At 44.4% G+C, this 13,118-nt stretch overlaps 1 protein-coding gene across 1 annotated transcript in view; it reads left to right on the top strand.

The window, feature by feature from the left end:
* LOC147725752 (NXPE family member 1-like) overlaps positions 1 to 13,118 on the top strand; it is a 280,513-nt gene that overhangs the window by 56,051 nt on the left and 211,344 nt on the right. Inside the window, exon 2 of the mRNA XM_086964425.1 lies at positions 1,936 to 2,044. Within this exon, the coding sequence (XP_086820551.1) occupies positions 1,946 to 2,044 (99 nt within the window). The 5' untranslated portion in view covers positions 1,936 to 1,945. The remainder of the gene's footprint in view (positions 1 to 1,935; positions 2,045 to 13,118) is intronic.

The raw sequence follows: 13,118 nt of genomic DNA on the forward strand, positions 1-13,118 counted from the left end.
TATATATTTTATCCGTTTTAAGTATCATATAGCTCAGGAACCATATCAATGCTTTTACAGTATTATTTCATAATACTCCTTTTACTGTACGCACTTTACTTTATGATAAGTATTGCGATTGTGGCAATTCATTTCTCTTGGATGAGAAAGAAGGCTGCTCAATAAATAACACCTTTTATTGAAAACGCCTGTCTCTCTATTTCTCTGCACTCTGGTGAAACTGAGCATGCACGATTGACTGAGTGAAATAGCTGTCTATTGTTTTCACACGACTCTGGAGATATACTCCTCTTTCTGGAGGGAGCAAAGTTGTCATGTTATATGGTTGTCAGAAGCTAATCCCTTCTTGTCTAAATCAGGAAAGTTAACTCCTTCCTGTTCATTCGAGAAAGTTTCTAGTGACCTCTGAGCTAGCTGGCACACACAATTAAGTCTAACATATTCAGTAGAGACCTAGTTGACCTCAGTCCTACGTCTAAACTACTGTTTATGTTATCCCAATGCGCATAGCCTATTGGGAATATAGGAACTACACTACACTACCACAATTAAAGCGTTATCATTATCTTCTTTTGCCTCTGTATACCAATCTGGATCTCACTGGACTCCCAGCACAGTGCATTTCTTTTTAGTACTCTATATAGAGAGCCAGATTCCTACATCCTGCCTTCCCAGCCCTGGCTCCAGAATCACTTGAGTAGGGTAATCAATCCTTTGTGTGGGGACAGGACACTGCCCATTCAGGGCCACAATGAACCATAAGGATGGTGATGGGCCCTCAGTCACACCTTGAAAAATGGCATCACTTTGAGCGTGTGGAATTAAGTGGACTAAGAAGAAAAGATTGAAAAAATTGCAGTTTATATAGAGAAATATGAGAAAAATTAGGATTAAAACAAGAAGGAAAGAAGCTTTTACACAAGCAGTGCCTTTGGTATGGGGTGAAGAAAGTCACTGCTGTATAATGGATCTTTCTAAAAGTGGCATTTATAAAATAGTAATGTTAAATCCAACTTTGCCAGCAAAGAGGATTTATCATTACCATTCCAATGACTTAAAATATGGCAGAGCTACGCCTTCTCAATCAGAAATTACAGCATAAAAGTTTAATAAGGAATTCCTAATGTTAACCTATGAGCGCGCAGGTCTCGCAGTAGTAATACATTAATTTAGGTATTTTTCACTACCAGGACATGGAAAACTTGAAAGTGAATTTCCTACCTTTTGTTTACACAGCACCCTGCCTTATGGCTATCCAGGGCCTACCTTAGGACCGATTTATATGTAATATAAGGGGAGTTTAAGGCTTGGCAAGGGGTATAAATTGCCAAGTCGACATAGCAGTGTAAACTGCACACACAGGCTGTATAGTTGCAGGCCTAAGACATGTTTAAAGGGCTACTTGTGTGGGTGGCACAATCAGTGCTGCAGGCTCACTAGTAGCATTTAACTAACAGGCCTTGGGCACCGGTAGTACACACTATGAGGGACTTACAGATAAATTAAATACACCAATAGTGGGTAAGTCAATGAAACCAAATTTATGGAAGAAGCACATGCACCTTAGCACGTATTAACAGTGGTAAAGTGCTCAGAGTCCTAAGGCCAACAAAAGAATACAGCAAAAAGAGGCGGTAAATAGGCAAATAATTTAGGGAACACCACTCTAAGGCTGTCAGGTCTAACATAAACTGATTAGAGTAACCATTTGGTATCTTTGAATGTATATGGATATTATTGTCTGTGATACCAGTTTTTCTATGTTTGAACTTCCCCAGGGTCCCAGGCGACTCTTGGGTTCCCTTGTTAGCTGTAACTCTGATAATGCTGCTCAGACCATTTCCCTGGCATCGTTTTTAACTTGATGTTGAACGATCAGAAGAGATCCCAATCTAATTTGTGTAATACTTTGATGTTCTTTGTTTTCCTCCACAGGGGCACCAAGATGTTCATACCAATGACAAGGAACTTAAAGAGAGGCGTGTTCTTGACAGTTTCTATCGTACTGATATTCTCTTTTTGCATTCATCGTAGGCTGCTACAGGTAGGACACACATGGTCATATGACAGATTTAAGACTGAGAAATTTGCTTTTGACGTAACCTGGGCTCAGCATGGCATGTGGATGCGCTATGTGCAGAATGAGGGTGTATGACTAGATACTTGAACGGGAGGCTGAAAGGAACTATCTCTCCCCTGAGTGATAGCTATTGTTTTTTTCTTGTCATTTGCAAATTCCAGCATATTTTCTCCCACATTCTTTGCAAATGTTTTGCTTCTTCCGTGAGGTGCTAATGTCCAGGTTTCCTACTATTCATGTGTGACCTATGTTTGGTTTCTACTGCGTGGCGCACATGCCAGAGCTGCTTCCTATCCTTGCTTTGCCTGTGGTTTGCTCCTTCTATCAGATGCTGTTATTGCATTTGCCTCAGAGGTGCTGATGGCGATCACAATCCGTTCATGCTTCACATGTGGATGGCTTCTCCTCCAATTTGAAAAGGTCGGAGTTAGTTCTCACTCATCTTTGCCCCTGGTTGACTTCTCCTGTGATGTGAAGATGTTAGACCTATTTCCTGTGAGCTGTAGAAGTAAGAGGGGCATATTATCTATAAACTGCAATAAATATAGCAAAACGCTCTTAACACGTTTTTCATTATCGCCCTGTATCGCTGAATTACATCGCTGTGTTAGCGGCGTATTAGCAACACTTTGCTAACAGGCGAAGTGCAATCCAGCGATAGATTGAGATAATCATCATTAGCGTGTGCAATCCTGAGATGATTTCACAGCAAACTAAATGCTTGTTAATAGGGGACTGTGTACCTAACCACACAATTCAACTCCCATAGGCAATAAAGCTAAGTCAGGTTTTTTTGTGACGTTGGAATCATGCGATAATGGGGGCTCAGCACGCGTTTTTTTATCGCTTCGCTGTTCAAGGGCAGCGTTGTTGATACAGAGATGTTGGTTTTACGATCACATGTTGTCTTAGGAGGGAACGCCTACTTTGCATCTCATTAGCGATATCTATCGCTGTCATGAGATGCGTTACGAAATCGTCTGTAATATGCGCTGTTGCACGTTAGCACCGCCTTGTTAATAGGGCGATAAGAATATCGCTGCTTTAGCATCAAAAAGTGCCACTAAAGCGGTGATTCTGCCCTTGATAATATGCCCCAGAGTCTCTTCTGGTCATGCTTCTCGTGTGAGGTGGTGACATTTCAGTTATTGTGTTTCATGTGGGATACACCTGTTTTGGTGCAAACTTCAGGGCTCCCTTTAGTTCTTTGTGATGTGCTGCAGGGGTCTCTCTGTGTGCATGCGAGGATGTCCCCAATCCTTCTGCTATAGTTGAGCTGGTTATGTTAAAAGACGAGTTGCACTGTTTTAAAGAACACTACATCGTGATGCAGTAACAGTCCACTTCCTCTCCCAGAACCCAGCTACCCCCTCCTCGTCCCAACCCCCCAAACACTCATTGCTGGATCTCAACCTGTACAGAATCCCACAGGCTCGTGCTCTGCATACACATATGTGTGGGTTTGGTACTCTGCATTAAATGCTGTTCCAGTGGGAGAAATTGTGCATCAAAGACAATTCACAACAATTCAACAATAGTTGGCAGGGTAAGGAACAGGGGCCCTTGGTAAATGGGATTTTGATGGGTTCTCCTACGTTTGGTGCATATTTTACAAGAACACTGAGTTGGAAACTGCATCTGACAGGATATCTCAAGAGCAGAATATCCTGGAGCTACAATCCACAGAATGACAATTATCTGCAGTCTGTCCTGGAGGATAAGCTGGAGAGAGCTTCAAAAGTCACAAGGACTAAAGTTGGGATGACCTCTCGCAGAAGCAGGGCCTTGAACTGGAGAAAGGGGTAGCAATGCGAGCAGGGCTTGCGGGGAGTGAGATGTGGCTTCCAAGAGAGTCTGTCTCCAGGGGGTGATGTGGAGGGAGTGTTGAGGAAATAGAAATTTTTGTATGGTCAATGTGTCCCCCACTCGCACCCTATCCATATACCTATGCTCCATGTATGTCCATGTTACCATGTAATTCTTTCCCGTGTCTGCCACAATAATGTTTCTGCATTTTCGTCTAACGTTAACATGTTAGTTATTAGGCCTTCCCTGAGTGAAACGTTAATTCTGCACCAAGGCCTGCGTTTCCAATGCATTTACATGGTGCACTTTTAAATATCGCGAAGCACACGTTTTCCTGGCCCAGTTGAGCCAGGCCCTTAATTGAGGCTCCGAGCCTCTTCTGTCTCAGAAAGTTGCAGTTTAGGTATGCATCCCTGACCTCTACCTTACTTCCTGCCCAGCCGAGCAGTGCCCGGCTTGGCCTGGCCTGCCTGCCAAGACGGTATTTTGCCTACAGTTATCTGTTCAGCCTCCGTGAAAACACATTCCAGTCTAGTGAAATAGGTAAACATATTCCCGCCTGCAGAGCAAAGGGCCCGGCCTTCCTGTCTTCCTGCAAGTAATTTACTGCACCCGTTGCCATAGTAGGCCCATGCCCCCACGTAATGCACGAAGAAATATAGGCACATTCTAGCATTAGTGATGAACGGCCTCTGCCCGAGAGACCTTTTACTTCAGACAATACATCCTCCAAACACACGATATCAGATATGCTATAGGTATAGGTCGTTCTGACATCCCAGACACCAGACTCCTCTACTAGTGCTAAAGGCAAACCCCCAGCTCTCCCCAGTTACACGTCAATTACACGTCATGACTAAAAGTTGCGCGCACATGTCGAGTAAAGGTTTCTGCTGACCCTGCAGATTTCCTCCATACATCCACCCACCTGTGACACTCCTATGACACGCTTCTTTCTACGCCCATATGTTCTTATCTCTCTTTTCACTTGCTCCGCCTGGAGTGTTACGCCTACTGTATGACTTGCAATTATGTGATTTTACTATATATATTGTATGATGTTAATAAAATATGTGATATCCCTTCCTGAACATTAGTGGTGATGGAACACGATTCTCCCATGGCTCGAGCCATTGGAATAAAGCCCGTATGACTCAGATACCACGGACTCTGCCTCTCATTTTATGAGTTATCCTTATTGATATTTAATGTATAGAAAAATGTATAGGTAATTCAATTTACCACATAATCTGGCGCCCGAATAGGGACCTGTCCCCTTCCCCACGCGCCGGCCGATGTAGGCGCAGCCCCCCGACCCCTTCTACAGCCTTGACGGACTCCTTTCTGTGCACATCCGCGGGTTTTCCTGCTAACTCCCTCAGGCCCACGGAGGAGATGGAGACTGCGACCAGGCATCCACACGAGGCGGTGAGGATTGCGGACTATCCCGACCAGAGCCCGAGACGAGAGAGCAAGGTCCGAGGTATCCCGAGGCCCACCTGTTCCGAGGCGCATGCACAGCAAGAAGTCGTAGCTGTCCAGTCCAGTATCAAGTTTCCGAGGCCTTCAGTTTTGCTTCCCGGTGAGTACCGTTGTTGGGAACGCATATAGATGGGTTCAATAAATTGGACTCGGTCAAGACGGGTCTGGGTACACAGATCCGGTATAGACGTGTCCACCTAGGTGGATGCGGTATGACGTGTCTCTTTATGGGGCCGGTATGACTATGCTGTTCTAGCAGTACATCCAGTATAGTATTGTGTTTTAGGATTATTAAATAATTGTGTTATTCTATGTATCAGGTAATCACTGTTCGCAATGTTTTGATGTCGTGGTATGAATGACTGTTTGCAATTTGTTTCGTGTTTAATGTGTTATTGTTCAAGTCAGTTCAAACATGCCGCTGTTTTCGAAATTACGTCAGATAGGAACCAGGAAAGGGATACTCGAAGAGGCAGTTCCCGTCCCGCATAGGGACACTCCCGGATATTTTATGTACCATAAACACGGCTTAAATGCCATACTGTACTTAGATTTATGGGTTGACTACACTAAAGATCTGAAAGAGAAATATAGATGGCCTGTCTCAGGGACATGGGATGCTGATTGCATCATGAGAGTAGAGGAAGCACTGTGGAAAAAGAAAGCCAGACAATCCCAGAAAGATGCCATAGAATTATGGCGTAAAGAAGCGCATAGAAGAACAGAGAAAGAAATCAAGAAAGCAGAGAGAAGTAGAGAAGAATCTGAAAAAGCTAAAGAAAGAGAACTACTAGAAGAAGGTGAACGAGTTAAAGCAGAACAATTAGACAGACAAAGAAATGCCCTTATTAAAGGCATGTATCCCGTTCTTGCCGAGGGCCTACCCAAAGTGACCCCGGAAGTACCCTGTAACTTGCCGCCACCATTGGTCCCGACTAAACTTCGTCATAAACAGACCGCAGCGGAAATTTTCCTTTCTTCCTACTTAGATGACACTGTCCCAGAGTATGTAAATACAAATCCTCCTCCAAATATTCATCCCCACAACCCTGTTAATGACGCGATTCCCCCCACTGTTCCTCCTGCCACTGGTCCTGGAAATCCTTTTAATCCACCTGTAACCCAGGACCAACCTACATTACCTACACCTACTTTACCAGCACCAATATTACCAGTGCCAGTGCAGCCTGCAAGCCCCGGCGGCTCACATCTAGGAGCCGCGGGAGGGGGTTTCTCCACCCCTCCTCAAGAAAAACGAATATCATTACGAGACTTAGCACTGGAACAAATGCCAAAGGCAACATACGCAACCCTTAGAAAGAACCTTACTGATTGTATATATGATCCAGTACCGGGTGAGGACTCATTGGTCTCACACTCACTACGATTAAGGCGTGTTGCAGATTATTTGATCACTTTACCAGGCATGAGAGAGAAATTAGACAAGATATATAACTTCATTAGAACGGGGGAGGGACCAGAAAGTATACAGGAGGCCATGGCACACAGAAAGGTGGAAACTCAACGCATGGTTTTACAGTTCTTGATAAATTGTTTGATCAGGCAACAAGATCAACCACACAGAGAAGTAACTAAACGTATGTTAAATTGAAGTGACAACATAGCGGTCGGAAAGCATGATAAACAAAGTAGTGTAGAGGCAATGTACAGGAAAATCCGTAAGGAAATTCTTGACATACGTGAGAAAGAACGGGCCTTGGCACAGGCCGACGAGAACGAAACTGAGAAAGAGGACGACGAAGTTTCAGAGGACGAAGATGTAGCTCCAGCGGACATAAGTAAAATAAGTTACGTAGGTAGAGCAAGGCCTTTTGATAGGCCGATACGTCTAGAATACAAGAAACGTTCTCTCTCTCCCATACCAGAACACTATTCCCTTGAACGCATATTCCAAGCCACTGACCAAGAATTGAAAAAACGAATAGGGAGTAGTGAGCTTAGTACTTTGCACGAACAGGAACTAGCCCAGTCAGCAGTTCAATGGGCTAGCAATTCTACTATATATAAAAATGACGTAGTAGCGCAAACATTTTTGAATCTTTCCCCAGACAAACAGCGACTAGCTGGTATGTACATGATCCAGCACCTCATTACACTATATGAGAGTCAGCATTCTGACCCAGGCCCCCTATATAACTTATTGGAAGATTTATTGCTAGCTAGATGGAGAGGTTTGGGTACCGAACTAATTCATAAAATTTTGAACAACGACATAGATACATAACTTTCCTAACTCCCCACTTCGTTCCTGTCCCTAATCGAGATCGAAAGACTTTTTACATGGACAAACTGAATCCCTTACGAGAAGTTCATCCCGTTCGGACAACAGGTGGTGAGCTTGAACGAGTATTTGTTTACACCCCCTTAACGAAAATAGAACTATTGGAAATGAAAAAATTAGTGCCCTGTCACGATAAAGATCCGGGAGGGTTCCACCGCGAATTAAAAGATATGCTCCGCATGGGGGAGTATACGTATCCCGATATTATTAAAATGTTAAAGGTACTGTTGCCAGCCTGCATTTACGAAAAACTTAAAGAAAAAGAGTGGGAGGTGGGAGAGAAAAAGATTGACTGGGCAGAATTAGAAAACGAAGATAATACACGAGTCCCTGGTACTGGTCTTGGGGAAAAAGCCAGAGCATTGCCCGAGTTATTAATACAGGTTTTGCCAAGATTACTAGCTACTAAAAAGGAAGACTGGGATGCTATCTCAGCCTGCAAACAGAAACAAGACGAAGACACTAGTGATTTTTATTCCAGATTCGAGAAATGTTTCATTATTAATAGCGGCCTGAAGACAAATAGTGAATCATACCCACATCATTTTGTGACCAAATTAGTAGAGAATTCCTTACCACAAGTTAAAAATAGAGTACTGAAAGTTGAGAGTACATGGCAAGCAAATAGCCCTTCCCAAATGTTACAAATGTTACAGTACCATCAAAACCGAATTAGAGAAGAACACGAACACGAACACGAACAGAGACGTATAAAAGACACGAAAATGAAAGTACTAGTTTCTCAGTCTGTCCCAGCTGATGGTCAGAAGAGGGGTACGGCACCGCTCGGTCATTCTGCAGCTCCTGTTAAAGGGAACTACAATTACTGTAAACAGCCAGGTCACTATATAAACGAATGTGCCGTTCTGAGACACAATATCGCTACCGGCAAGAAGAAAGAAAGACCGCGTCCACCTAGACAAGAACATGTTCCACAAAATATCCCGCAGAACACGCAACCTCCACAGAACGCACAACAGACAGTAGCTGTACCCCAACCCCAACCCATTGCTGCCACACAACATGTCATACAACAAATGTACCAGTATGCACAGTCAGACTACCCAGACTATCAGCAGTACTCATGAAACAGCCTAGAGAGGGAGGTTGGCTTGCCCCTTATCGAGGTACCTGTAGATCAAGAGGGTCCCTATGTACATAGTCAGGTATTAGGGAAAGACAGAAAATTTTTGATTGACACAGGGGCGAGCAGAACTACCATCAGTCATGACGAGGTTCCAGGGGCACCCCTCTCAGGCTCACAGAATGTTTCCCTGGGATTTTCAGGAAAGCCTATTGTTAACGAAGTATCAAAACCAGTTTCCCTAGGAGTTGGTCCATTGTCCCGCACTACAGACTTGTTGCTTACGAAATCATGTCCTGAAAATTTGCTTGTTATAAAAACGTTGAAAGCGCTGGGAGCAGTGATTTGTTGTTCTCCGGAAGGAGTGAGATTGTTTTTACGTGATTTTAAAGGACATTATGTTTTGAGAGATTTTGAACCCAGACTTCAGAATGTTCCACAGCGTTTATGGGCACAAGGTCCGACTGATGTAGGTTACATGCACATTACACCATATCGTGTTACACTCAAGCAAGGAGTTGTACTGCCACGAATCCGACAATACAAATTACCACCCGATGCTGTAGTTGCCTTACTGAAAATTGTTGACGAGCTCATTGCACAAGGAGTGGTTGTAGAAACCGACTCCAATGTATGTAATTCCCCTATCATTCCAATTCTTAAACGAACTGACCCGAATGCACCACCAGTCTACAGACTAGTGATTGATCTCCGGGAATTAAACAAATGCATTATACCACAATACCCTGTGGTCCCAGACATTTCTTCACTATTGACTGCTATTGACTCAGAAGCAGCGTTCTTTACTGTAATCGATCTCAAGAACGCCTTATTTAGTGTCCCAATACATCCGGAAAGCCAGTATCTCTTCGGATTCTGTTTAAATGGCCGAAGCTTCAAATTTGCACGTGCTCCTCAAGGGTTCACAGAAAGCCCTAGTATTTACAGTCAAGCTCTGAAACGACAACTAGACAGTATTCACATGCCTACTGACACTGCCCTACTACAGTATGTTGATGATCTATTGATCACAGCACAAACAGAACGAGACTGTGAACGTGCATCACTGACAGTCTTGTATTTCCTGGCCGAAAAGGGGCACAAAGTGTCTCCTTCTAAGCTACAATTCTGTGCCCAGCAAGTGGTATACCTTGGACACTTGCTGTCCAAGAGGGGTAGACAGTTGACACCCGACCGTATCCAGTTAATTGCACATCTTCCACAGCCCAAGACGCAAAAGGAAGTACGGGCCTTCATTGGCCTCACTTCCTACTGCAGACAATGGATTCCCCAGTACGCATATCTAGCGAAGCCACTCATACAGTTGACAACACAGGAGGCAGCGACTTCGACTGTCCTCCCTTGGACTCAGGAACATACACAAGCTTTTGATGAACTGAAGAAAGCTTTATGTCAAGCACCTGTTTTAGCGACACCATGTTACAGCAAACCTTTTACACTTTTTGTCACTGAACGCGATGGCACAGCATTATCGGTTCTCACTCAAGATCAGGCAGACAAACACAAGCCTTGTGCTTACTTTTCCAGTACATTGGATCCGGTGGCCCAGGCTCTGCCTGCGTGCCTAAAATCAGTTGCAGCAACAGCTCTAGCAATCAGACAAAGTGACTCTATAGTATTAGGACATCCCCTGACAGTACAAGTTCCACACTCAGTGGAAGTTCTCCTGAACCGAACCCAGACCCAGCACCTGACCATAGCAAGACTGACAGGATATGAATTGACACTGTTTCAGCCACACATCGAGATCAGACGTTGTAACACGTTAAATCCTGCTACACTTTTACCTTCTAGTACGACAAACCCTGCACCACATGACTGCGTGGAAATAATTAATACTGTAACAAAACCGAGACAGGACTTGACAGATATTGCATCACCCGACCCAGACCTGACACTTTATGTGGATGGTTCATGCATGAGAACAAGCAAAGGAGAGTTAGTGGCCGCATATGCCGTAACCACTGATACTGAAGTCATAGAAACACATCGAATTGATACCTTGTCAGCCCAAGCTGCAGGGCTCATTGCTCTGACCCAAGCCTGTATACGAGCCAAGAACCTGAAAGTAAACTTATACACAGATTCACAGTACGCATTCGGAGTCGTTCACGACTTCGGCGTCCTCTGGCAAGAGAGAGGTTTTCTGACCTCCCATGGAGCCAAAATCCAGCATGGTCCCCTCATTCAAGCTCTGTTAGAAGCAATACACTTGCCTACAGCCATAGCCATCATGAAGTGCAAAGCACATACGCAAGTCACTGACACCATTTCCCAGGGTAACGACCTGGCAGATCGAACAGCTAAACTCACAGCTCAGACTCAAACAGACATACAGACTGACCCGACAAAGACTGAAGTATCATCACAGACACATTGCATGACAGTTAAGGATCCCACACAAGATGTACTCGACATACAGACACATGCCACTCCAGACGAAATTAAGAAATGGACTGAACAAAGAGGGGTCCAGACAGATCAGGGATGGATGACAAAGGGAAAAGCTACATGGTTTCTCCCCGACTCTATGGTTCAAGTTATCATAAATACAGCACATAGTCCAGCACACTTAGGAGAAAAAGCCATGTTAGACAGTATACAGAATATTTGGTCCAACAAGCATTTACGTGCAGCAGCAAAACAGAAAGTGCGTACCTGCATGATCTGTTGTCAGTTCAATCCAGGCAAAGGCATTCCCGTGGAACAAGGTGGATTTCATCCTCCTGACCACCCTTTCAAAGTCCTCCAGATGGATTATATTCAGATGGACAGATGTCGAGGATTCAAGTATGTCCTCGTAGTTGTATGTGCCCTTTCCAGATGGACAGAAGCGTACCCAGTCCCAGATTACACTGCTGTAACCACTGCCAAGCAGTTGGTTCGTGAATTTTTCCCGCGATACGGCTTGCCCCGTGTCGTGTACTCAGATAATGGACAGCCATTCTCGTCCGAACTGATGAAACAGGTATCACTCCTGTTAGGGTACCAGTGGAAATTTCACTGCGTACGACACCCCGAAGCAGCTGGTCTCGTTGAGAGACATAATCAGACTCTGAAAACACGGTTAGCGAAGGTCTGTGCAGAAAAAGGTGTAGATTGGATGGTAGCCCTGCCGGTTGCCCTCTTTTACATGCGTATGGTAGCTCATTCCAGAACCGGACTATCCCCGTACGAAGTGGTCTTTGGAAGACCACCAAATATGTGGGGTACGCCTATGCCGCGCAAGATCACCGATGTTGATAGTAATATGCTGACAGATTACCTGGCTTCCTTGATGTCTGCACTACTCTCTTGTCGTTCACAGGTCGCGGCTGCTTTCCCGGACAACACCCAAGTGAAACCGCATGAAATCGTTCCGGGTGATCTCGTTTGTATAAGGAACTTTGACCGCTCAAGCCCTCTGGAGCCCAGGTGGCGGGAGCCGAAGCTGGTGTTGATGACCACGAGGACCGCAGTGAAAGTCGAGGGAAGGAAAGGCTGGCTTCATTCCAGTCACGTAAAAAGATTCCATGGACTGTGTCCAGAGACATTTCCCAAGGACTGCCCTGATTCTGATACTGACACTAAGCTCCCCTTGTTAGAAAAAACTCCGCAGCAGGAGTATAGAAGCAAACTACGGTCTAGTAAGTCAGACAGCGTTTAATTGTTTAAGTCCCCCTCGGGTGAAGCGGTTAGACAGGTTTCTGACATGTATGAGATAGACCCAAATAGTCAGAGAGATAGACAGAAAGTCAAGAAAAACAAATACTGCAAGAATCTGCGTAGTAGATGCATTATTTCCTTAATCATTATGCTTTTTCTGAGTATATCGATTATATGTATAAGCTTGATACTACATGTTTTCTTTCCTCCTCTTGGTTCACATGTACATTCTTCCTTTAATGACACCGTAGAGCACACATTCAGTGATCTGCCACCTCATGAACTATCCTATCGACTAGCAATGCGCAACAACACTTTCATTCGTATGTTACACCATACTCACCAGACCAGCAATGCCACAAATTGCTGGGTATGTGGCCGACTCCCACCTTATCAGAAATACAAGGGAGCTCTGCCCCTCTTTCCCTATCCGTTTACACATAATGGTTCGTGCGGAGCATGGTTTGCTTTAATGTCATCACTAGACAGTACGTCCACAGTCATGAATAAAGCATGTTTTCCAGACGCAGACGGTCTTCCCCAAAGGAAAGGGACCGATCTAGAGAATGAAGTGTATGAATTAGGCAATTTTTCCCTCAACCTCATGATTCTGAACGTCCAGTCCTAGACTAATTCGGACTTACCGTTTATAACAGTTTTACCAGTGAAAGGCGAATTATGCGTTAAGAAAAATGGTT

The sequence above is a fragment of the Lissotriton vulgaris genome, chromosome 3_2 (genome assembly GCF_964263255.1).
Source record: "Lissotriton vulgaris chromosome 3_2, aLisVul1.2, whole genome shotgun sequence".
Lineage (NCBI taxonomy): Eukaryota > Metazoa > Chordata > Amphibia > Caudata > Salamandridae > Lissotriton > Lissotriton vulgaris.